Here is a 27,942-nt window from a genome sequence, read left to right on the forward strand (position 1 = left end):
AACCATGTTATATTGACCTCTATGCATAAAGTTGTTTCTTACATTGTTCTGTTTTCTAAAAAAATCTGCTAGAAAAACACCCAAACTTTCTTCAAAACTGCTGTTAAAAATTGTCCCTGTGAAATACTCTACCAAGATTTACAAAACAAAAGTTATTCCAAGTCTCATATTGTTACTGAAATATTACAACAAAAACAAGTCTATACTTGCAAGTATTTATTCATGGACAAATTTCAACACAGTAAACAGGCAATGTAATATTTGTTTTTATGTAAAATCTGACCTTGTAGGCCTGGTGCAGCTGTGGCGTCAGACAGCTGCAAGAAGTTATTCATGCTGGACTAAGCAAGCTCCATAAATTATGTTCTCCCACTGCCAGTATTGACTAAAAACATTTCATACATGAAATAAGCACACTGGACAATATAGCTTTCCTATTTCACATCAAATACTGGAAAGTGTACCCTACCAAGGCTTGCCAAGTGTTCATTGTTAACATTCAGATGAATCAGAGCACTACAGGTATAATGTTTTTATTTACTAAAGAGACTTATAGTACTGTATAGTATTTTTAAACTAGAGTACCCTAGAAATTTACACTTAAAACAGTGCATTCTGAGTATGAAAATGATGATACAATAATAAATTTTTGGTTGCACTACTTTTCAATATGAAAATTGTGCATTTTCTGTATTACTTGTATATCCTAACCCAATGTGTGGAGATGGGAGAATCTGGCTGTGGAGATGGAGAATTTGGATTGTACTCTACAATACAATTTATAATGGTAATTTTAGTTACCGTATTTTGAAAATTAAGAAACTCATTAAGAAACTTAATAATATTAAACAGATGCCTGACAAAAACACACACTAATGTCAACTCATCATTTTATATACTGTATAAATATTATATGTTTGTGTAAGGAAACTTTAAATAACATGTGAACTTGTATTCTAAATGTTCATAGATCTTTAGGTTGCTGGTAAGCTTGTATGTCAACAAAATAATCCTGTGTGACAACTTGAAGAAAGACGACAGCATATATTTCCAGTAAATACAATATTGCAATGAAGCTTTTAAGATTTAACCCCCAAATTACTTGTCATTAAGTCTAACTTCAACTGTGGGTAACACACATCCAAATGATGTCTTACAGAAAACAGCCTGAATCATATTTTGAGATGCAATGTTCCTATAAATCTCAATAAATGGGTGAATGAACAATCTCTGCACTTACAATGCAAGCCATTATCTTGAGGCTTTAATTCTCTGGTTTTGTACAACGACCCTTTAACTTTCCTATTTATAAGCACCAATCACAAAATTCGTTTCCCTCAATAGCCTGTATATAAGGTACTGTGTCATCTGAAACATTGAGATTCAATTTCACTTTATCTCTCTTATATACTAACTAGTTAACAACATAAATGCTTTCATAACTTAACTGAAGTCACATTTCAAGTCCTATTTACACCATAACTCTTCTATCCTTTACTCAAATCTACAAATATTTACATTATCTTGAAACTTCCACCATACGCTATTTTTCCATTATCTTTTGTATTGATTTGTACTGTACTTAACAATATTGAAATTATCAGAATATTTACTATTTTATGAACACAAGCTGGTTTCAAATCAACTACAGTATTGATGACCACAACATAAAAAGACAGCATGTTTAACTGCCCTCAACACATTTCTTATGGAATAATTTGATATCCCACATTCCCTGAACACATTAAAAATATATCTGCATCATTGGTAGTTGGGTTACTGCATGAACATGAATGAGTTTGTGCTGACAAGTTTATATCAACAGTATAAAAAATAAACTTAACCCATTTGTAATACATTTCTTTAGACTATTTAGAGCAATAAATGTTCTCATGATGCCATATATATATATATATATATATATATATATATATATATATATATATATATATATATATATATATATATATATATATATATATATATATATATATATATATATATATATATATATATATATATATATATATATATATATATATATATATATATATATATATATATATATATATATATATATATATATATATATATATATATATATATATATATATATATATATATAAAGATGGCAGAAGACCTCTCTCACTACCATTCCTCCCTCTAGCTCTTCTGTAAACACTCTCAAGTACCTCACAGGTATATATGCTGGTAACTCGGAACTTAATAACTCATAAAACTAATTAATCATTGCACCATTTACCAGCTTACTAGCCATTAAGGCAGTTGGTCAGTGCTTTGCTACTTTGTTAAGACTTTTTTTGTCCAATGTTAGTGCAGGAGAAAACTGGAATGCCCAAAAGAAAACATGTGATGTTTGACAGAGTCACACTGGATAATAACCTTCTCACATCTGACCCAGTCCAGGAATTGAACCCAAGACACAGGGTGGAGACATTCATATTACCACTGTACCACCAACACCCAAACACTAGTAGACAAAGATAGGAATGATTATAGTGGAGGGGTAATAATAACAATATCAATAGGTAAATACAAAAACTTGTAAAATCTGCATCTAGATGACAGTAAAATTATCCTTATTGATATGTCAGTACACAAAAAAAAAAATGCAAAATTTACAGTACTGTCTACTCCTACCAAATTCTTTCTCTACTCTACTGTTTTAAAATGCCATTACAGTATTGACAGTACTGCTCCTAGTTATGTGATGTTCAGCAATAAAAAAAAAAAGAACCTATTTCCATACTCTACTGTGTTTCTAAATAGAAGAAAATCTGTGAAAATGCAGAATAAATTAGGTGTATACTTTGTACCTTTGTAAAACAAGAAATTATACTTCTCACTACAATATTCATATTAAAAATACCGAGTATAAAAATATCAAGTAAATCAGGTTATTAAGATGCAGAGAAGTGTTTGATACTAGTACAAAACTTTTTGTTTATGCTATACAGATACCTCTCATTTTGCGCGTTTTTTTTTTTTTTTGGCCCGTTTTCGAATTAACACTAGGTCCAAAATCCGGGTTGCATAAACGGGGCTGATGTGCACTCCCGTCTTGCCTCAGACGCCTCACTCACTCGCTGTTTTTTTTGCAGGAAATTTGATTTACATGACCTCTTCAAGAACGTAACCCTCGAGTAAATCGAGAAGTACCTGTACATACATACTGACTTGTAAAAGCATAGACCCTCACATCAAGGGGCCTTGGGAAAAAGACTGAGCCGGTTTTGAGGATCTTCCATTTCTTGGGTCCTAAGTCATCCATTCATTACCCAAAGCCTAAGACGGGACTAGGTCAAGTTTTGCTTACATACACACTCACAAAACTTAGGTGAATGATTGTTTTACTTAAATAAAAAGATTAAGTAATCATTATTATAAGCATACTTTAAAGTAAAAAAATAAATTAAATATACAGGGGGTCCCCAACTTACGAACGTCCGACTTACAAACACCCGCCGATACAAACGGGGTTAAACTTGAAATTTACAGTATTTTATTTACTTGACTCATTTTTTACTTTCATTTACTGTATTTTGTCATTCCATTTCTTATTTTCTCTTAAATTAAGTGATTTTAGATGTATACTCGTATAAGGGCTTCAGCTATGATATACTGGGATTTTAAACATAATTCTGTAAGTATGGTATGCACATGGCATGTGTTCCGACTTATGTACAAATCCGAATTAAGAACGTCCTCAAGAACAGAACCCATTCGTAACTCGGGGACCCCCTGCATAGTCTTTTTTAGAAGTTGAGTGTTCCCAAGTTCGGTCTATACTGTATACCACCATATCTAGTCACAATGCTTACTTGAAAAAATAATGTATATGGGAGCTTTGTGAAATAGATAGCATAAAAAAATAAAGTTTAAAAGCATAAATAATACTGACCTGTACTGTTATGCTATTTCCCAAAACATCTATCACAAACATTATTCTTTTCAAGTAAGCAACCGAGAAGAGTAGTATTAATATTGCTGACAAGGAACCATGAAGCCTTCAAAATTATGTGGCAGGACCATCAACCAGAATTGTGCCATGATCATAAGATACTGTGTGATAACAGGCAACATTTGGCATGTCGCCTCAAATCTTTGGTTCAATTTGACCAATGTTTATTTAAAAAATAAAGATAATTTAAGGTACAATATTGGCCTATTTATTCAATGTAATAATTATGTATGAATTATTTCTTTGGAAAGGGAACACAAAAAAACAAAACAAGATACAGTGCAATGTAGGCCTACCTAAGGAAATCTCAACTTTTAAAAAGACTACAGTATTCAATTGATTTCCCCATTTCTTATTTAAAGGTATGTATACAATGATTTTGATATCTCTCTCTCTCTCCCTCAGGCAGTAGACGATCCTTTTCCTGTGCCTGAGGGGCTTCACTTGCACAGTTAAGCCATAAGCATGACTGGAGTCCCCCAGGAGAAAATATTTGAGATAAAGAGTTTCTAACACATTTGTTTGCAAGGGTAGTGTATTGTCACCATCACCACTACCATTCTTTCCCTGCTTGTTTAGTGGCTAACTATAATACCTTTCAGGCATGTACAGGTAGCTCAATAAATGTCTCTGTCAGGGGTGTGGAGTGGTGGTGTTAACGTCTTGGCTGGCTAAGTTCATGAGCTGTGTGGTTGGGTCGCTTGTGCCTAATTACCGTGCTTACAAATATTTAAGGCACTTAATAAACTTGGAATTTGGGTATTTATAATAAATACAAGCATACTATATAATGTTTCGTGCTTGTATGTTTTAAAATACCAAAATTCAGTCGCTGCATCAAATGCCATAAATATTTATGTACAATATAAGCAATGTAAATTTCTTCAATCACAGTCCGTGTGGCTGGCTGGCCACCCACTACAAAGTTGCCACATTTTTTTTTATTTAACTTACAGTATATCGACCAAATAAGTCAATAAAATGGTGTAATTAAAAATTAAAAACTTAACAGATGAAATATTATGTGTGACTAATATTAATTTGCCAAGTCAACCCATATAAAGCAATCTATTACCGTATTGTACATTAAAGTGTGTGTGGTTGTGGGCTGAACAGCTGACTCACCCTCCGTGTGGTCGTGTGTGTGACAGCGGTGCACAAAATTATATGGTGGTCAAACTCTATTCAAGGTCGAATCTAGGAATTACTGTATGTATGCATTTTGAGTTAAATTATCATACATTTTTCACATTGGTTCAACATGTTTTGTTTAGGGTGTCAGTTGTACAGTGGTAATGTGCATAACTCTCACCAATATGCTAAGGTTTGAGCCTTAGCCCAGACACAAATGAGAAGGGTGTTATCCAGTGTGAACCTTCCAAATATCACAGATTTCCAGGTTCCAAAAAGTCGATTATTATTATTATAGGAATATATTATGAAATAGATTAAGATGAATGAATTATTTGAATATAATATGAATTATATTACGATACTGTACAAAACTACGTTTGGGTGCATAGCCCAGGAGAGGAGGTGGCGGGTGGAATTTGGATAAAAGGAAATGCACTGTAGATTAAATAAAGTTTACATCATTGGATTTACCATAAAAGCGAAGACGTTCTGCATACAGTGGCCTGACATGAATGAAGGAGGGTTTTAGGTGTTACTAGGTCAGTACCGCAGGAACCAAATGCTAAACTGGTGCAATAGTACACTACCAGATGATAGTGAGTATCCTAGATCTGCAAATGACAATGAACAGTGAGATAGTGTGCAATCGTTACTATCGCTTCCACCCCTTGCTTGCCAATTCCCACGCACACAGCGGCAGGAAATTTGAAAATTAATTAGCTTCCAAACATGGTTCAGGCGTGTTTGATGCGATTAAATAGTAGTATCGGTTTCAATTAATAAAGCATGGTAAAGCCCTGGCTTGGATAAATGATCGGCAGTAAAATACATACAGAGGGGTGTCACTTTGGAGATTCATACAAAGTAAAAAATTTGTGCCCCCCACCCCAGGGCAAAAAAATCAAGTTGTATGATGAGGACCTGAGATCCAAGTTGTGGCAGGAAACCTGGGACAAATTTGAGACGACTACACATCATCTGTTTAATACCAACAAAAAGAACTACTGTACTGTACTGTGTATAAAAGCAGTTCACATTCATGCATGTTGGCAGACTTACTCTGAATGACAGAAGGTCATAAACTTTTCATCTTCCTTATATTGTGTACAGTTTATGTGGTCTTGTTCTTAACACCTACACATCTAAACTGAGTATGCCATGGTATTACAAGAATTTTCTCTTTAAATTCACACAACATAGACCACCTTATCACTTATATCTATGCTTTAATGTTGACATATATAGCATACTGTACACCAAACCCCTTTTCTTCATGTGCTTTACACTATAAAGGTACCTACATAAGAATGAAAAATGTACTGAATAAAATATCACATATAAAACATGAAAGGGTCCAAACCTGCACCTCATCAATGCAAATGTAATAAAATCTGTGAAGGTCAATGAAGATGGAAGTAAAACTCTTTACTTACTATACTTCAGTGAACTGTCACAGCAGAGCACAACCAAACTCCTTGGAATGACTTGATATTGCAAAAGTTGATGCAGTTACATGTAAAAAAATGTGTTTCTGGTATCTGTGTAACAGTTATAACTAACATTATATATATATATTTATTTTTGATGGCCAAACTTAACACCAGTGAGTGAATTTAAAAAAATTTAACTGAAAGTATATTTCACTCACCTGAGACACTACTGTACATATACACCAAAAGGTATCTTAATACAACCACGCCTAATTCTCCAAATTATACCTTCACTCAACTATGTATACTTCTGTGTTTCTACATGAGATTTATTAATATTACCAAATTCATCAACGTAAGAATTACTCTTCATTATTATACTGCATATGTACTGTAATATTGTGTGAAAACGGAGTAATATTAAAAAATAAAAAACAAAAAGAATATATAGCATTTCCTGTATGTTTGAAGGAAATATCACATCACAGTTTAAGCTAAAAAGTCTCTGTTGCCAATCATAGTTTTCTAATTATAATTCACAAAACAATTTGACACTCAGTTGCACTGTGGTAGCAATGCACAAACTTGAATTTTATTTTAAGATTATTGACAAACCATAAGCTAAAATTGGAGGATTTAATCCTGAAATTTCATCTTATAGCCTAGGACTGAGGTGTGTATCCTGTGATTTCCAGTGCACTGAATTATACTGTGTCAAGAGATGTACAAACCTAAATGCAGAGGGAAGGAGCACCAGGGGCAGGCAAAGAAGGGCATGGGGAGAGGTTGCAAGAGCCAGATAAGACAATGTGCAGCATTAGAACTGTAATCAGGTAATCCCGGTTAACCCGTGCAAGTGTGTAAAATTGTCATAAAACATTGATGATGATTATGATGAAGATGAATTATCTACAACAAAGCCCACCATGTCAAGGTATGGGGAAAAAGAGGGACCCATGAGCTTGATGGCTTGTTAAGTGTAGTGTAAATGCAAGTACAAGTACAGTAATACCTTGGTTTACGCGGGTTTCGTTTACGCGTTCTGTCATTTACGTGGTACCCTGCCAGAACCAGAATGCCCAATTTACGCGGTGCATCTACTCATATACACGGAGAGCGGCTGAAAGTCCTGCCGTGCCGCCATTTTGGATTCAAACCTTGATTTTTTCGTAACCTAACCTAACCTTACGTAAGTGTTAAACCTTGATTTTTTTCTAAACTAACCTAATCTGACATAAGTGTTAAACCTTGATTTTTCTTTTACCTGGTACAGTATATTATTCTCTTATTGATATTTCTCTTCTATATTATGTGTGTGTGCATACCATCATAAAGTTAAGATACTATTTTTACTACAACGTAGGTATTGTGTCTGAAAAAGTGGAGTTTGGGGGTCGGCCCAGTCTCTATTTCAATTAATCCCATATGTTCTGTTATTCCATTTACGCGCTTCTCATTTTACGCGCTACTCCGCGGGTTCAATTGACCGCGTAAATTGGGGTATTACTGTACACTGTATACTAAGCTTTTGGTGAGCATGGAGGCAGTTTGGCTGGTGCAAGACATTATTCATTGAAGCAATGCAATTCCCCTACTTTAATTTCTTACAAAATCACTCACAGTATGTGTTAGTACTTAGAAATAACACATAATTGTGTTCTGCATATATTTATAAATATTAAGATAATTACCAGTATACAGTTTTATGAACACACAGATATCATGTTTAACATATTTATACTGTAAGATGTACAACGATATCTTATGCCCCTGGAAGTGACCTGCACAACACTGTCATCAGCCAGGCACTGCAAGCAACCAATAATTGCAAAGATCTCTTCCCTGTACTTTTTGTTCTGTATTTTCACAATTTCTTAGTGTTCTACTGTATTAGTGTGAAAACATATAAAGAGTTAACACTCAAATAAGAGCAAAATGAAGGAAAATGGGGGGTGGGGGAAAACAGACTGCACTCGAACTAAGAATTTGTTTGTTTTTCATTTACAGGTACCCCTTGCTTTACAATAGTTCACTTAGCGATTTTTTGGTTTAGCGATTTAAAAATTTCAGCACCCTTTCTCGGTTAACAATCATAAATTTTTGGTTTAGTGATCTTCGACTCACTGGGAAAAAATCGGGAGGGAAATCGGAATAACTGGGGATTCTATGCTCCAAGTGTGCATCATTACAATACAGTACTGTAATGTGGCTTAGAAATAAAGAAAATATTGTACTGTATACAGTACAGTATTTTAAAATAATAGTAAATTAAATAATACAGTAATAAATAAATGTAACACTTGCATTGTTAGGCAAGGTGATAACATAATGATATTCCAAAAGTGTAATGGTCACACTGGTAAATGAAGTAAAAACCTACATTGGAGAAATAAAAGATGAAATCTTGGAGTTGGTATACTAGGACCCTCTTCAGCCAACTAACAGTACAAAGTAAGGGATAAGACAGAACAAAGAAGATCAGGTCATGTGAACTGTGTCCTGAGTTGAGGTACAGTAAGGTGGGGGATTAGGGATAATTTTCTTGATGACAGTACATGTATTCAGGATCAGGTCCGGGGTCCACTGACCTGATCCTGAAAACTGTCATCAAGAAGATTACCCTTAATCCCCACCATTACCTCAACTTAGGAGACAGGTCATGTGACTGGATTCCTTTGGGATATCATAAAAGTAATGGTATATTAACTGTGCATCATTTCAAATATTTGTACAGTACATCACTCAAAACCTACTCTCAACTGTGTCATTGTACCAAAACAAGTTTTGTATCCAAAGGTCTTCTATTTATTTATTTATTTTTTTAGAAAACTTAACTTTGATGGTTTTAATATATTTTAAAATACAAATATTATCACTCCCTACGCTTGTGTAGGTTAGCCACCATTACGTATGAAAAGTTGAACAAACTACTGTATAATATCAACTTGACTCCTTACACACCAGTGGTTCTTAACCCCTGGATTGTGACTCAAACTGGGTTACTAAGCCATTTAGAGATGGGTTGACAAGGGTCTCCTGTGACTTTAAACTTTCATTTGGAATCCAATAGTGGCTACCCTAATGGAGTCTTCAATGTCAACAAGGTGTTCAAATTAGGCGCTTTTTACATCACTAGTTTTCTTATCACTCACTGGATGGAGTTCTCATTTGCTCCTGGGGATCTAGAACTGTGATTGGTTATTAATGATATCACTGTTACACCAGCCAGCTTGACTACCAATGGATTTGTAACTCAATCGTGAATGTGAGCAGCTGGCCCGAAGTAGTGTCAGAAAAACATACAGTATAATGTAAATTAATAGTGATTGTATTTCACATGGCATTAGATACTGTCAACATAATGAATAAGAATGAAAACTACAATAAGCTTTTCACACCATTGTTAAGGTATTTGTGAAACTTGCTGCTCTCGACACGGTGTATTTCGTCTACAGACGACATCGCTAAGAAGTTGATCATAATACTTTGTGAAATGATACAGGTCTTGCATGTATCTATTATGTGTTGAAATACATCAAACAGAAGGTGATTGCAGCAATAAAAACGAGTGGGCAATTTTGTCTTCAGCTGAATGAATCTACTGATTTCAGTGACAATGCTCATCTCATGGCATACATATGCTATCATGGAATGAAAGATACAGAAGTTTATATTTTCCCTATCATTCCTCACTACCACAAACAGACAGGATATTTTCAAGGTGATGAATTTATTCTGGGGATTTAAAAAAAAACACTACTCTCATTTTGTCAAAATGTAGCCAGGTTACATGAAAAGATGCATGGACACAGGAAATATTAATACAGTAGTGTATACTGGACATGAATGACCAGTGAGCACAGTGTTAAATGTGTTTGGGGAATGACTGTACTACTGATGGGTGATGATAGGTTGTGTGAGGCAACAGATTGATAATTTGAAATCTGCTTGTAGAAGGGGATACCATAGAATTAATGAACAATATCAGATGAAGGAATATATGTATAAGTTTGGTCTTGATTCCAGTCATATCTGTACCTTTGTGAAAAAAATGTAAATCGTACAAAATATATGTTGAGTGTGTGCAAGTAAACCTTCTAAAATAAGAAACATGGTCCAGTTTCATAGACTTATTTTAAGACTGCTAGTAAAAGGAAGCCCCTTAGCTAAACAATATGTAATTGAGGGTACGCTTTCAAAAATATTTTAATAAAATGCATTAAGTACTTTGTTTCTCAGGTTAAAAGTGAATGGCAACTAGCAAATATAATTTGGGGGCTGCCACCACTGAACCACTGCTCCCAGGTCACAGTAAATTATGTGTCCGTAGTTGCTATGGACACACTTGCCCAGAACAACTAAAAATTAATTTGAGCTGCCTAACCACCAGAGAAAGATGGCAAATCATGTAGTCCTCCCCACACATATATATATATATATATTTTGTATATACTGTATTCAAAAAAAATTAATATTCTAAAATAAAATTATTATTCTTATAATTTATTGTAGGCATGCATATACTACTTGAGTCTTCAGTTTTTACCAACAACTTCCAAGGAACTCCTGCATTCCTTGAAAATTTAGGTACACTAAAATATCGCAATAAATAAGTGACTTTTGCATGTAAGCCATCAAACCCCACATAATATTATGAGAGTTTATGACTGGTTAATGAAGCTAACATACACCCTGTGAGTGAATATCACCCATACTGATGTACACTAAATACAATTCGCTAAGCATTACCATGCCTGGTAATTTAGATACTGTACTTCTTATTTATTCAACAATATCTACTGCAACTCATCTTCCAGCCAGCCAGGCACTGGGTAGTCAAGGCGGGTAAGTAACTTCTCCAGGGCTATGTTGTATGGCTGGTAGTACTCCTGTTGAACAGAAACATATGTTAATATCCTCTAGACATGGCTACAGAATGTATCAATAGTGTCAGTATTCTACATAAAAAAACAAATGCAAGGAGGCAGCATGGTTGGCAGACTGGGAAGATTTAAATAACCTGGCAGCCTGGATTAGCCCAAATATATACTGTACTGTAGTTGGGCAAGTGTTTTTTAAAGTTCATGTGCCTTGCAGTTGTCCAGCAGACATGCAGTTTTTTAACACCATAGAAACGTTCAAAGGAATAAACTCAGAAATAATGGACATGAAAGCTGCAATTTCCATGAGACAGCCATTGTGGAAGGATAGTTCAGTAATACAATATTAAGGGCACTACTCACACTTTGTTGGGTAACAACAATAAACAATTAAAGGAGGTGAAGATCAATGGAATAGGCAAGTTGAACTTTTTTTAACCCAGAGGGAGCAGTGGTCCACAAACTAGATAAGGGGAGGGAGAGCGACACACTGAGGGACATAAGTGACCTGAATAAAACTGTGAATGTGAAGCAACTTACAAACTTTCATAGATACAATCAAAGCTGGCTGCAAATCCAATTTGGCGCAAGGCAAGTGTGTCTGCAGACGGAGGGCGTCAGTGGGAGCAAGCGGGTAGCACGGCCGTTTTGCTGTTACTTTCATGCTGATCGGTCATCACTTGTATATTTGTGGTTATTTTTTAGCCATTTAAAATGCTATTAACTCTCCATCATGTACAGAAAATGCAAGAGCAGTGAGGGGGTTGAAAGTGCTGTCAAGAAAGGTGTGTTATTACTATGGAAACAAAACTGGAGATTATAAAGAAAGTTGAAAGTGGTGGGAAAATCACGAATGTAGCCCGTGCTTATTCCATGAATCATTCAACAATTGGAACAATTATCTAGGAAGAAGAGCGAATCATGGAACATGTGAAAAGAGCTGTGCCTATTAAGCCCACAATTATTAGCAGAAGAAGAGGACAAGTGACTGAGGAAATGGAAAAACTGTTGCGTGTGTGGCTGAAGGATCAGCATCAACGTTGGATCCAATTAGCCTTATGTTAATTAATGAGAAGGCTGAGAGATTGTTTGATGACATAAAGGCTAAACATGGTGAAAGTGCTGCTGAAGAAACTTTTGTTGCTAGCCATGGATGGTTTCATAGGTTTAAGGCTCGCTCAAATTTGCACAACATCAAGGTAAATGGAGAGGTGGCTTGTGTGAATACCATTGCTGTTAGGATTTTCCCCAAGACACTTGCTGAGATCATCAATAAGGGAGATTATCAGCCCCAACAGGTTTTCAATGTTGACAAAACTGGTCTTTTTGGAAAAAGATGCCAGAGAGAACCTGCTAAGCGCTCCTCAACAGCTGATCTTGAACCTGCCACCACGCACTTCAGTTAATCACAATTTTATGTCATACAATAAAACCTACACTTAATAGTCAGGTACAGGTATTACCTATTATTATTAAATAAATATAATGTAGTGTATTGTCTTTAATGGGGATACTGTACAGGGGTCTAATCAGATTTGATATAGGCCTAATGAGAGCTAACAGGTATGAGGCCTTGCCCCGTTCACCACTGTTTTTATTTACCTGTATTCATATTATATATTCTCGTATGATCAGCCTCATATGATGTTTGTTTCATAACTAAAATAACATATTTAAATAATCCCTGTACAAAAAAATACAACACTGTATAGTTAGACTTCAAAATAAAATGACAAGCTGTACTGTATTCACATACAATCTCTTCACTGACCAGTTATCCCAAGGTCTATCAATAGACCTTGAGTCATTCCTCCCTCCATTACCCTCCATAAAGGAAGGAAGGATGGAGGGGGAGGGAGGGTTGTGACAGGCCATGCCAGATTTGTCAGATTGATTTTATTTACAGTATTCATTATCATATTCTCGTATGGTTAGCCTCTTATTTAATATATTCTATCATTGATAATATAAATTATTAAATACTATAGAAAATTTTGATATATAATTAGCAATTTGACATCATAATTAAATGGCAAGCTGAATTTAAAAGTAATCTTTCCCCCGACCTCCGTAGAGGAGGGGGGTGGGGGTAGCACTGACCAATGCAGAGTTCCCTCTCCCCTTTTTTTATTAATTAATTCATTACAGACTAACACATTATAAAAAATAAGTGCTACTTTCTTTTTTGCCCGATACGCCCCATTGTGGGTCGATGGCCTTCGCCCGGGTGGGCTATTCTCCATAAATAAATAAATAAAAATATATATATTCTTGACTTTTAGTGTAAGGACAGTGGGCAGTTCCAATATGGTCTACTCACCTGTATTGGACATGTCCATGACTTGTTACTAGTGAACCCCCTGTGAACCTATAGACACTTAAGACTCAGGAGTTATTTGTCATTATGTACTCTTGCTCGCTCCCGCTTGCAGTGTACCTCACCCTGTCCATCCTTGCTTCCTCCATGTTACCATGATTGACCAAGAAGGGAACACTCATGGGCCTCACGACAAAAGAACTGGGAAGTGTCAGGCCATCTCCTATGCCACCAAAGTCAAAATTTTGAAGGAACTTGAAGCTGGGATGAGGATATGTGACATGGCAAACCCTTATAAAGTCAACGAATTCACCATCAGAACTGTCAGTAAATACCGGGAGAAAATATTGTCTTCTGTCAACAACACCCACTCGGAGATTCAGAAGTCTGTGCTTGTTAACCAAAGTTGTTCTCGAGTAATGATTTGGCGAGTCTATTAAACATCCACAACATCTCCATTACACACCCACATCATCTCCACTAGACACCCACATAATCTTCATTACACATCCACATCATATCCACCAAACCCTCTACTGAATCCCTCCTCAAATATCTTAAGTTATTCATAAACTAGTAAAGATAAATTACAGTAAATAAATAATTAAAATAATAATTAAAAGTAAAAGTGCCATGGTGATAACACGTATATCTAGTCTCACCTTCAGTAACTTTGCATCAGATTCATTCATGGCAGGATAGATCCTACCCTTTCCCCTCCCCAGACACTTGGTCTTGTCTTCTTCTATTACTTGGCAAAAGAAACCTTTCCTCTTGTCAAATCTGTAAATATATAATGCAAATATTACCATCTATATTTATTTAAAACAAAAATTATTAAGAGTGCAAATAATTCATGTAAATATCACACCAAATGGCTTATTGTGATGGAAAGATCATAGTGAATGAGTCTGACACACCATGAATAAAATTCATATAATATGGCTAATGACAAAGAACAATTTTAATCTTATAATGGAAAAATGCACAGTAGGCAGATAATTATATAAAACTGAGTGTTATGTCCATAAATCAACTTACCTGTAACCAATATCTAAATATATAGTATTTGTACCTTAAGTGCTCAGTATAGTTGTAAAATGGTTCAATATTGAGGAATTTTTGAAGATCATTCATGATGTAGATTGGGTCATTTCTCAGCTCCTCTCCATCAATGATGGTTACTTGTGAGGCAGGAAAAAAGTCTAGCCATCTTTCTATATGCTTGGCATACATCCCAGGTATCAAGCATCTGCAGAGTAATTAAAAAATATACTTAGAAATAAAATACATCCACCTGTGACTATGTGTACAATACATGATTAACAAATGGTTCTTACAGTAGTTCTACTTTCATTAACTCATTTTCTCAAACTTTATCCACCCAGGCAAGTGTGGAAAATAGGTGTAAGACTTTGATGATATTGATAATGATGATGACTCTTTCTATAACTCTCCCAGTCTCTTTTTCCTATTGCCATTAATTTCTAACCTTGCATGCATGGATAATCACTTGGTTGAATCAAATTGGTTGAACACTGAACTTGTACCTGTATGACAATTTTAAATGATTTTAAACAAAAATATTGATCTATCATATTCAAACTACAATAAAGGCTTTTTTATCCAGCATTTAATTAATCAGAAAGTTCATATAGGCTGTTGGAGAGCAGTATGTGAGAAATAACCTTAATAATGTGGTTGTTGATAATGAAGAAATCAAGGACTCGTGAAGAAAATAATGTGACTGACTACTAAAAGAGTATGAATGGGACAGGGGCAGCTTAGGAGTAGCAGAACCAGAGCAAGAAACCATGTCCAAGAATTGAAAGAAAATGGATGAATAAATCTACTAACAAAATGAAGAATAGAAAGGTAGCTGGAAGCTCTGAAATATACATAGAAATGCTGATAGCATCAGTTGATGGAGGCATGTCAGTGGTAACCAAATTGATTAATGAAATCATCAGGGAATGTACAGTACTGTTCCACACAACTGGCAGAAGTGTGATCACAATTACTTAAAAGGGTAAAAGTGATGCACTTGAGCAGCAAAACTACAGGGGCCTAGTTATGAAAGCTGTGGAAAGAGTATACAGTACAGTAATTGAAAATTCACCAAGGAGAGAGTGGAAATAAACAAAATGAAACTTCAGTTCATGCCAGGTATGGGGGACTTCGGAGGCAATATTTAAATACAACAGTGTATGTTTTTAATGTTTCATTTCTAATTGAAGCATTAAATAGTTTTATATGCTTCATTAAATAAATTTTTAAGTTTAATAATAAAAGAAGACAATGGTTCAGCCAATAACATCTACATTGCACAGGTATGATTCACGACACTCCGTGAATAACCTTGAGTTTGAACAACTGCAGTCAAGGATACAGTTGTTCAGACTCAAGGTGAGTAATAAGTTAATAACAATTTTGAAAAAATGGAATTAGTGGTGAAATAAGAAAAAAATTAATGTCTTAATGAATTTTCTAACATACTGTCACAGTCATAAGTAATCATCCACCCCTCCTACTATCATACCAGGGAGCTCAAGGACTTTCTACACAAATGGTCACAAGAGGGTGGGGGAAGTATTGATGAGGGTAGAGGTATTAATGGGGTAGAGCTAGAGGTGACAGGCCCGGGCAAAGTAGGAGGGCCCAAGTGTATGTGGTCTTAGAATTATCCTTAACACCTGACAAAGGTGTTAAGGTTGGTGGCTGTAGCTTGACGTTGACGGCCTTAATGACCCTGGCAGTTGATAGGCCTAAAGCTCAAACAAACCAACCAACCAGGAGAGCAGGTGTCTGGGAAGGTGTCATATGAACTTAACTTTCTCTTAGTTAACTATACTTTTACTCAAGATTCGGGGGAGGAACGCAAATGAGCTTTTGGCAGGTAATGAACTATTAGGATTGATAATGCATATGGCTTCAGTGAGGGAAAACCCCTGATATGACAACATAGGAGAAGAGGGGCATAGTCTGCTCACCACCAGTAACACTAAATGAGGCTGTTACTTGATCCCTTCCAACTCGGCACTACTGCTCTTGAAAAAAAATAAAAAAATAAGAATGAATTATTGGACAGAATGTGACTTGTCCACCTTGTAGTATGTTTATTTAAGATGTAAAAATCAATGTGAAGTGATGAGGTGGTAGTTGCAATGGTGTTTGGCCACTCCTCCACACCCAGCCCAGAATGGACACTAAAGTACGTCGATTGGCAAGTCATGAGCAAATTATCGGTTTGCATGCGACTGGCTACATGATGGCAGAAATTGCAAGGGAGGTTGTGACAGATGGACAGGAGGTCTTGTTCAGAGCTAAGGTGGTGGTTCAGTGTTAAATGGCATTGGCAAAATTCCTCCTAGAGGTAGGTTGTGATGGTTTGGGCATGTGGAGAGAATGGCTGAGACCAAATGGGTCCAGAGGTACATGAACCTAAATGTGAAAAGGGAGAGAGCCAGGTGTAGGTCAAGAATGACACAGGAAGAGGTTGTAAGAGACTGCAGCATGGAGAGCTGCCATCGGGTAATCATGGCTATTCCATGCAAGCATGGAAAATGGCTGTAAAACATTGATAATAATGATGATGAAGATTCTGGTTACGAATTAACCCCCTTTGGACATATTCTGCAACAAAAGTGATCGGGATGACCTGAAAAATTAAATATGGTGAGATAGATAGATATGATTTTGATTTTACAAACACTCTAATTACAGAATTTCATGGGACAATTATTGCTCAAACTGATCAATCTAAAACTTGCCAAACAATTATGGATAAAGCCCAGGGAAATATATGAGGCAACCAGCAACAACTAAAAAGCTACTTCCACACACTATACTTACTTGTTGCGCAAAGTCCTGAGTTGTCGTGGTGCCTTGTCTGTTGCTGTGATGACCTCATGGAAATTATACTGTAGGGATGTGAGATCATTGTGGGCACGCATGTGATGATACCAGGAGTATGCTCGCTTGCTCGGAGGAATGATTGTAATCACCTGAAGGCACAACACAAGTCAATTGTAGGATCTCTGCATAAATCCCTTCACATAATACAAGAGACAATAGTAAACCAATATTCTACTTTATGCTGGTGACATACCATTACCCAATTATATACCGGTAAATAACAAGTACAGGTACTGTATTTCTGTCAGAAGAAAGTGTTCTGTAAATCTTAAATTCTGGGAAAAAACCAACACCTTGCCAAACTCAAGTAGTTGTGCAGACAACAATGCTTAACATGATAACTAAATGTATACATGAGTGTGTTTTAAAGCATATTAGAAAATGTAAATTAATTGAGTACTGCATAGTCATTTTTATCATCAGCCATTTTCCACGCTTGTAAGGGTTTGCTGTAATTACCTGATGGCAGCTCCCCTTGCTGCAAAGTCTCTTATGGTCTCTATTGTCAGTTTCTTAATATATAACATGAGACAAACAGAAAAGAGAGACAAAGAAGTAGAAAATGTTTGTAAAATAAACAAATTGTCTCTGACAGGATGTATGCTGGCTGTTGAATGGGGTTCTGGATTAAAATGGATTATTATTTCTCAGAGGATCCACGATAATACCACATCTGCTTTGTCTTATTGCTCATTCAGACTGTAAATAAGAAAAAAATCTAATACTTACCTTCAACAAAAATAAACAATTCCATATTAGTTCAATCTACACTCTTCTTAAAATTATGGTATATGCCAAATTTTACTACAGGTATTCTATATTCCTTAACACTCTTGGGTTTAGGGAGGTGGTCTCCAGCGAGACGCTCGGAGTCTGGCTGTTTACTCACCTCACTGCACATGACTGCACCACACAAGAGATAATTGTACATAATGAGTCATAGCATGATTGCCATTTGAGATAAAGGTAGGGTTTGTTGCATTGTAAATAAATTATCTACAAACACTTTTATATGAGTAATCACGAGAAAAAAAAATCTATACATAAGTGAGTGTAGAACACAAATTTTTTTTTTACACTTAATGAAAATGTTTATACATCACTTTATACCTCTGTTACTTCATGTGATTGCAATATAAACCTTATTCTTTACATATTTAACAAAAAATAGTTATAGAAGAAAAGTTGTGAAAAAATTTATATTTTGCTAGGAAATATTGGTGTAATTTGTGCATTCTGATGAACGCTCCCACGCTGAGTACAGGTTATTAATTTTTTCCGTCCAAGCACAAAAAATAATTGTAGATATTGAGTCATAGAAAGCTTACTATTGGAAATAAAAAGGTTGGGTTTGTTGCATTAGCTTTGTAAATACATTATCTACAAATAGTTTTATATAGGTAATCACGATAAAATTATTAAATCAATATGTAAGCATGAGTACAACACAAATTGTAGTGCATGGATGCCACTCAAGCTCCCAAATGCGAATATTCCTCCCTCAAAGGTTTTATATTTTTTACATAACTTATAGCTACATAATGTGTTTATAATGCTTATTATTATTCAAAATTCATATGAAATAACAATTGTAAATTATTGGTTAAATATAATACATACAAATATTATTATTATTTTTTTTTAAATAAATGAATTTCTGTGCTTATACTTAGCCTGAACAAGGCGACTAAGTCTAGTTTTAGTGAGAGTACGGGTAGTGCACACTTGTGAGGGAGATGAGCAGACACGAGGAAAGTCATGCTGCAATGGCTGAAATGCCACATGTCCAACACTTTTTTTTCCTTTTAACTACAACGACATGCCAGGCAATTCCTTTCTCATTAGGACTGCTTGTTGAAGGGCCAGATAAACTATCACTTGCACTAGAAGGGCCAGGAACACTGTAAGAGGCCTCAGGAGGCACCACATTATCACCATGTGGTGTAATCTCCTTGTACTATTTACGTTTTCCCTCCTGTCCATCTTCGCCGCCAGCAACACGAGGCATGCTTCAAAACTATCACAACACTGTTATCAATAAATAAAATCACTGTGATGAACGAGAAATCAGCACAAGCCATGAGAAAATGGTGGTAAATGTATGTCAAGGTTATGTCTAGTGCCGCTGAACCACATAGGACGACTGGTGTAGTCACTCATATAACCTTGGAGGCAATCTACAGTTGGTAACAGATCACACCGTTGCCAAAACGTGCGTCTTGCATATCTAGCGTTCATATGCAAACATAAAATTATTTTATTGTAATTTTTTAGTTCAGACGCAAATTTGTGTATGAAAACCCTAAAGCAATAATTTAAATCATATGCAAATTTGCACATGAAAACCCCAAGAGTGTTAACATAATTAATTCAGAAAAAGGGTACGGTAAATAAGAAAGTAACAGAACACCCACCAGCTTCACATGAGGTAGAAGAGCCTTCACCCTGTTTGGCACTGTCTCCCCTTCAAAGTATGTGGCACTCTTCTCAAACAGAAACTTGCTAGAAGAATTTGCTGGAACTGGAAAGAACTTCATGTACCTGTTAAAAAAAGATGAATTAGTATTAGTGATGCATCATCCTCCAGTTCAACTACACGTACTACTGTAGGGTAATACAGTGACCCCTCCATTAACGAACTCAATCCGTTCCAGAAGGTCGTTCGTTAACCGAAAAGTTCATTAACCGAAACCATTGTTTCAATGGGTTTTTGGGTAATTGGTTCCAGCTCACCGAAAATTTTCTAACTTCAACAAAAATGGCAGAAAAATTTACTTACTTTGAGGTGTGTATGTAGAAGGCTCCTGGATGATGATGATGATGTGCATTTGAAGTGGGAGGTGGAGGAGGAGAAGGGAGAGGAGAAGGAAGTGGAGGTGGAGGAGAAGCATTTTACTGCTTCTCGGAAGGTGAGTCACCTTCCATGAAAATGTCAGGAACCTCTGGACTGACAGATTCTCCACCATGAACATCCTCTCTCCTTCTTGAAGTGGAAGGCTGAGGGCTAGCATCATCCTCTCTCCTTCTTGAAGTGGAAGGCTGAGGGCTAGCATCTTGTTCCCTCTGCCTTTTACTGAAGAAAGTGTCAATTGTGGTCTGTGGGGCACCTGTCCTCCTCACCATTAACTTATGTTTAAAGAAGGAGACCACTGAGTCTTCAACATGACACAAAGTTAGTTCAGTTTTTTCCACTTCTGGGTACTTTGAAGCCAGTTCCCTGAACTTCTCCCAGTAGTAAATCACATCTTTCATCTCTTTAGCTGACATATGGTCATCACTTTCAATTTCCTCCTCACCACTGTCAGCTTCTACCCGTAACATCTCATCCAGTTGCTTCAAGTCATCAGGAGTAAGTTCCTCCTCATGAGACATCACAAGCTCTTCCACATCCTTCTCCTCCATTTCAAGGCCCAATGACTGACCAATGGACACAATCTCTTGGTCCAACTCTGTTTCTTCCTCAAATCCCTCAAAATCATGGACTACTGATGGCCACAGTGCTTTCCATGAAGAATTGAGGGTTCTATTGGAGACTTCTTGCCATGATGACACAATCAATTTTACAGCCTCCAGGACGTTGAATTGTGTCTTCCAGAACTGTTTCAGTGTTAGTTCAGGATCAGTGGAAGTTGCCTGATGACACCTCCTAAACATTTTCTTCATGTACAACTTCTTGAAGTTGCTGATTACATTCTGGTCCATTGGCTGTATGAGTGATGTAGTGTTTGGAGGCAAAAACAACACTTTCACAAAGTCAAATTGATACTCCAAATTACTGGCAAGGTCAGGGTCATGACCAGGAGCATTATCCATGAGGAGAAGAGCCTTTAAAGGAAGTTTATTGGTGGTTAGGTAGCTCTTGACAGAGGGGCAAAACACATCAACAGCCCATTCATTAAAGAACTGTCTTGTCACCCATGCCTTACGGTTGGACTTCCAATAAACTCCAAGCTTTGTTCTTACCACTTTCTGTTGCTTGAACACCCTGGGGTTTTCAGAGCGGTAGACAAGCATAGGCTTCAGTCGGAAATCCCCTGAAGCATTGGCACCAAGCAATAGAGTGAGACGGTCTTTCATGGGTTTATGCCCAGGTAAAGAGGCTTCATCTTTGGTGATGAATATTCTTTTGGGCATCTTTTTCCAGAACAGCCCAGTTTCGTCCACATTGAACACTTGCTGTGGAAGATAATTTTCTTCTTCCATCAGTTTTTTAAATTCAACTAAAAACTTTGCTGCCCCTTCTTTATCAGCACTAGCAGCTTCACCATGCCTAACAACACTTAAAATGTCACTTCTTTTCTTAAATTTTTCGAACCAGCCTTTGCTGGCCCGAAAATCTTCAAATTCTGTTCCTGAAGAACCAGGTTGATCTGCCTTTAAATGTTCATAAATCTCCCTGGCTCTTTCACAAATGAAATCACCAGAAACTGAATCACCTTTCATCTGTTTTTCCCTAATCCAGATGATAAGTAACCTCTCAGTTTCTACGATTAGGGATCTACTTTTAAACACTCTTGTAGATTTGTCTCTCACGTTCACTTCCTTAAATTTGTCTTTTTGTGCAAGAATTGTCGACACAGTTGATGCCGACATGCCATATTCTTTGCATAGCGCATTTGATTTAATGCCTTGTTCGTGTTTTTTTATTATTTCCTGCTTTATTTGGATTGAAATTGCTTTTCTTGATCTCTTAGGCCCCATGCTGGATTCAAACAATGGCAACACGTATTTTTCAAAGTTAAACTAGCTGTAAATAAAGAATATTTTCTTTAAAATAACACTGCACTGCACTATATATTGTCAATATGTAAAATAATTTTCAAAATGACCAATAATTTGCTTGGAAACAGAAAAAAAGCATTTAGTTGAAGAGAGTCTCAAGCAAGATGTTACCTCCAGTGAAAACAGAGAGAGACTAACGCCTGTTTGCTGTATTACGAGGCTGGATGCCGCGCATTAAACTAGTCACTTTACCTTCAATTTTGTTCAATAATTGTTAAAATGACTAAAAAATTGAATATTAAACTTTTAAAATTATTGAATAGTATAAACTTCTTGATATTTACTAAAATAGTAAGGAATTTAAGCCCTAGAACCGATTAATGTATTGGCGGACTGATACTAAAGCTGGTTGCCCGGTCAGTGCAAGCGAAAACATGTTGAGGTCGGTTCGTAAGAACTTCGTTAAGCGAAATTTTTTTCGTTAACCGAATTGAAGATCCTTATGGAAGACAGTTCATTAATCGAAATTACGTTAACCGAGGTGTTCGTTAAACGAGGGGTCACTGTATATTACAGTTACTTCATCAGCTTCTTACGAGGAGGAAAATACATAATGTACACTTTTTTTAAATAAGTAGTGTTATTTGTAATATAAAGCAATAATATCCCAACAATTTTAAACAATTAAGCTAGGGTGAACTGTGCACTTGACCCAAGACCCACTCTATATATATATACAGTCTATGTTTTTGATTAAGTTCTTGCTTGGTCCTTCTGCAGTTGCAACACGCTACCTGACCTAATTAACATTAAAGAAGCACATCAGCTAATTCATATTCTACAAGTAATTTGAATGGGGTAGAGCCCGGAGAATGTCAAATTGTTGAGTTTAATTTTTTCTTTTACCTGTCATATCCACAACAAATTCTATTAAAATTGTGTTAGTACTGTATGTCTTAAAGGCTTCAAATTCCTGGATGTCAAGGGTGACAACAACCCGAGAGCCAGACAGATTAATATTAATCTATCCTTATCCTAGGTTTTGTGTAGTATGAGATATAATTATAAAAAACAAAGAAATGAAAACAAAAATTAATATGGGCAAACTTACCAATCAATTCCCTTATAGTAATTTTTTCCATTGAAAAATTGGACTTCCTCAAAAGTTTCAGGAGATGGATAGTTGGCAACAATGGCAGAATGCATAGCCAGAAAGGTATAGAGAGCTGTTGTTCCTGTTTTCTGTGGGCCAATAACCAGGAACTTAGGCAGCTGCTCGCAAGACTTATTCTTTGCCCATATCTCAAGATGCCGATGGTCTGCACACGGGTACTGCAATGAATGTAACATTAAATTTATCTATAATTAATCAATAGACTATGATTACAATCTTTGTGAAGATACACCTCTCTTTTTCCACTTTCAAACCATTTTCTACTTGATACAGAGTGTCCAGAATCAAGGCACATGCAAGCACAAACTTTCCCTCCCTTTGCTGTCATTAATTCTTACTGCTGTGAAGATGTGTTTGCAGTGTTATTTATTCCCTTTCTACAACAAGGCCCTGACACTGGTTCAGTTGTTCATCCGTCATTTCACACAATTATTATTATCTATCGGCTATATATCTTAAAATAATTACAATTCTTTAAAATGCAGACCTTTACTATTGGAACAACATGTTTTCTTTAATTCTGATAACTATGATGAATCTGCTTTGTACCACAAAAACACACTCACTAACCGCTTCCCTTGTTTACACCCCTTTTCAATACTGAAGGCCCAACTCACCCCCCATATGGGATCTCTCTCTTCTGGAAAGAGATGGAAGTATTTCTCTCCAAGCTGAAGTGGCGGCACAGTACGCAAGTTGAGGTTTGTCCAACACTTAACAAACTTGATAACAGACTCAAATGTATAGAGGGCCAACCGGTCATTCCCATAGTTACTTAGATGAGTCATGAAGATGCTGACCTGTAACATTGCCAATTGTGTTAACTTTGTGGATTACTAAAATTCTAAAGTAAAAATAAAGATGCTAAATATCAAATATTTTATAAATACCAGTTTTTACCTCACACCCCAAAATTTGGACTTTTGTATGAATTAACAAAATTAATTTAATTGGAAATAATCCCTTTAATAATAGGCAGTTTTGTTTTCATTGACCCTTCAAAAAATATATAAAATTTGGGATCCACAATGATACAAGAGGTTTACTCTGAGAAGTATTTAATAACACAAGAGAACTGTAGAAGTTAATAAGTATTATTGGTGGGAGAATATCCATCTACAGAAATTAAGGAATTTGGTGGAGTAAACAAGACATCTTTGGGGCATTGTGGAATTAAGGCCACTGAGAGAATGCCAATGTACTTATAATCTTCTCTCTTGATAATTTTTTTAAAGTTTATGAACCTCAGACCAGAGTAAAGTTGATATATTGATAGATATGGGCACAGGGTGTGACTATTTAGAGGTCTGACATACTACAGTAGTTGTTACAATAAGCCAAAATTATAGTCATATTATGCTGTCTTTTAATGGTTTAATATGAGGTCCCATTAAAAATATACAATAAACTCCTTCTAACCTGGAATTGCTTAATCCAGATTCCTTTGCAAGCCTGACTAGGGTTTAGCACCAGGGAGGGAGGGACGTTCTTAAGTTGGAGTTGTATGTATATGTCGGAACACATGCTATGTGCATACCGTACTTATAGAACTATGTTTAAAATCCCACTATATCATAGCCTAAGTCCTTATATACATCTAAAATCACTTAATTTAAGACAAAAGAAGAAAAAGAATGACAAAATACTGTAAATGAAAGTAAAAAAAAGTAAGCGATCAGGTAAATAAAATACTGTAAATTTCAAGTTTCACCCCGTTTGTATCGGCAGGCATTTGTAAGTCGGACGTTCATAAGTCCCATTATCATTATCACCATTTTACATTAATTTTCTACAATTACATAGGTTAGCCGTGAACACCTGATGGCAGCTCTCCACACTACAATCTCCTGCAGTCATTTATGTCAGGTTCCTAACTCTAATGAGACTCATTTCTTACAACCTCTCCCCATGTCAACCTTGGCCTACCCGTGGCACTCCATCCCTTCACATTTAGGCTCATGCACTTCTTGACCCAACTGGTCTTATCCATTCTCTCCGCATGATCAAACCATCTCAGACTACCTTTATGCAAAACTTTGCCAATACGTACAGTACTCTCAATACCCAGCTGCCTCTTTCAGTCTCACATTACACATCCACCTCACCTTTCACATTTCAGCTTGCTGAAGTCCACTTAGGTCATCCTCTTTAACTTCCATATTTAACTGCCACAATACTATCACACTTTTCACACCAGTCGCATACATTGCTATCCATAAAGGCAGCAGCTGCCTAAACTTCATTTAGCCACATTGGTAATGATCATGTCACCCAGGAAACAGAACTCATTGACACAGTCCAGGGATATATCCCCAATGTTGAGTTTCTCCAGCTTTGCTGTGGAAACAAGGTTATTTGAGCATACAAAACATTTATAGTCTGCAACATCCTGCAGTTTGCCATTTACTCCACTGCACCTCTTGTGCACCTATCATCCACACTCATTGCGTGTTACCGAGTTGCTGCTAACACCTTCATCACAGACAGCACATGGCCATTTTCCACTTTCCACCATGGGTCTTTCAACTGCACCACGAATCTTTATTTTTGTTTTTGCCACATTAATTTCAGGCCCTTCGACTCTAATCCATCCTAAAATTTCTCCTTTGCTCCTTCAATACTGTTACGAACCACGCCACCAATTGTCCTGATCTACCAACCTAGCACTACGAACCACGCCATCTATTGTTCTGATCTACCTACCCAGCACCACGAGCAACGCCATCTAGGGACGAAACACGAGTATGACTTGTCTTAGTTACCACTCCCGGGTTTCCCTTCTCCATATCCTGGTTGTTGCGTCACCTCCTCAAAGTCTTCTTTGTCAGCTCCAGTTCGAGGAGAGTTCAGTTCACTCTGGGAAGTGACCACAGGATCACCTATCCTGGAAACCTACGGCACAGTGACTACCTACTGTCTTCTACAATACTCAGCCTTACTCGTCAGCCATCTCAGCACCGCACTTAAGTATTTGTAATCTTATATTGCCTCCCCACCTCCACCTGGCTTCAAATTATTGTATGTTGTATAAATATGTATATACTGTTAATGTTTAGGTTAAGTATGGTTAAGGGTAAATTATAGAAAGCTGAATATTTTGTTAAGGAATTTATGGTACTTTATTATACACAACAAAAACTCGCATCTTTTGTCTACCCTTTTATAGTCCGATTGTCTTTGTTTTTTTTTGTTGTTGCCTGTTGGGATCTGGGTAGACTTTTAACTATATTCTAAATCCCCAACTCGTAACAATACTCTCTGCTATTAGCACTAATTCATCAATACACTACAACTCACAGGGCAAGCCAGTCTTTAGGCCCCATGATATTGCCTCCAGCACCTTGATAAACTGAAGGGAACTTTCACCTTAAGTTCTTCACCATTTACTCTCACTGAGGTTTTGAGCCCTCATATAATATCATAACTACTTGAACAAGGTAATCCTTGACTCCTATCTTTCTCATTGTCTACTTAACTGCCTAACGTGGTACTCTGTTAAATCATAAAGTAATTTTTTTTCTTCTTGGCCATAAATATTGCCTCTGTAGTGCCCCTACCTGGCACTAAACTGAAATTTGTCATGTCTACTCTCAACCTTATCAATTTCTCAATCACTCTTTCGACAACTTTCATAACCTGATCTAGCAGCCTCAAGCCCCTGTAGTTTCCCTATTCAAGTGCATCACCTTTATTCTTGTCAATATTCACAATCACACTCTTCCCCCAGTCGCCTGGAACAGTACATTCCATCATGATTGCATTTATTAATTAGGTCACCATTGACACACCACTGACACACCAATTCTCTTTCAATCCTAGGGTATGTGAAATGGATAGCTAGTGAAATATCAAAGATTGCACAAAAGAATACATTACAGTTTACTTTGTTTTGAGGGCATTTAGAAAGAGCTACACTTAACAAGACAGATAAATAACTAACATAATTTCAGTTTACTGTAGCTAAATTATCATGAAATCTATGCCTAACTTAATAATCCCCTTACAAATTCTCAAGAGTTGTCAGGAACTAACTACAGTACAGCCAATTACTCACTGGACTGAACACAATGGTTTGGAAGAGCTCTCCTCCATGGATACTGACATCAAGTATGTTGCGTCCTCCAGGATACTGGTCTATAAATATTGTGTGAGTAAATAGGCCACAAGTCTGTCTTGGCAGTACCTGGTAATAACAAAATGTAGATCAGTAACCACACAACAAACACATTAATGTTTTTATAACATCCTTCATGAAAAAATCATAGTACATGTTCTTTGCCAATTTTTAAATTCAAGGGTTCAGACATACATATCAAAAGAAAACTTTAAGTGGGAGGCATACTTGTACACAAATGGCTATTAAGATCCACTTTAGAGGAACCCTGGAT

The 27,942-nt window shown here is 36.3% G+C and overlaps 1 protein-coding gene across 4 annotated transcripts in view; it reads right to left on the reverse strand.

Annotated features, from left to right (window-relative positions):
* Positions 1-8,522: 8,522 nt before the first annotated feature.
* LOC121874249 (bifunctional heparan sulfate N-deacetylase/N-sulfotransferase-like) overlaps positions 8,523-27,942 on the reverse strand; it is a 46,162-nt gene continuing 26,742 nt past the window's right edge. For 3 of the 4 annotated variants that reach the window (XM_042378336.1, XM_042378337.1, XM_042378335.1), the window contains exons 10-17: positions 27,609-27,737; positions 24,172-24,354; positions 23,492-23,712; positions 20,073-20,199; positions 17,596-17,747; positions 14,819-14,995; positions 14,406-14,526; positions 8,523-11,435 (exon numbers count right to left, since the gene is read on the reverse strand). In XM_042378336.1, coding sequence (XP_042234270.1) covers positions 11,343-11,435; positions 14,406-14,526; positions 14,819-14,995; positions 17,596-17,747; positions 20,073-20,199; positions 23,492-23,712; positions 24,172-24,354; positions 27,609-27,737 — 1,203 coding nt within the window. In that variant the 3' untranslated portion in view covers positions 8,523-11,342. The remainder of the gene's footprint in view (positions 11,436-14,405; positions 14,527-14,818; positions 14,996-17,595; positions 17,748-20,072; positions 20,200-23,491; positions 23,713-24,171; positions 24,355-27,608; positions 27,738-27,942) is intronic. The other variant, XM_042378338.1, reaches the window with a different exon arrangement.

The sequence above is a fragment of the Homarus americanus genome, unplaced genomic scaffold (genome assembly GCF_018991925.1).
Source record: "Homarus americanus isolate GMGI-L3 unplaced genomic scaffold, GMGI_Hamer_2.0 scaffold49667, whole genome shotgun sequence".
NCBI lineage: Eukaryota > Metazoa > Arthropoda > Malacostraca > Decapoda > Nephropidae > Homarus > Homarus americanus.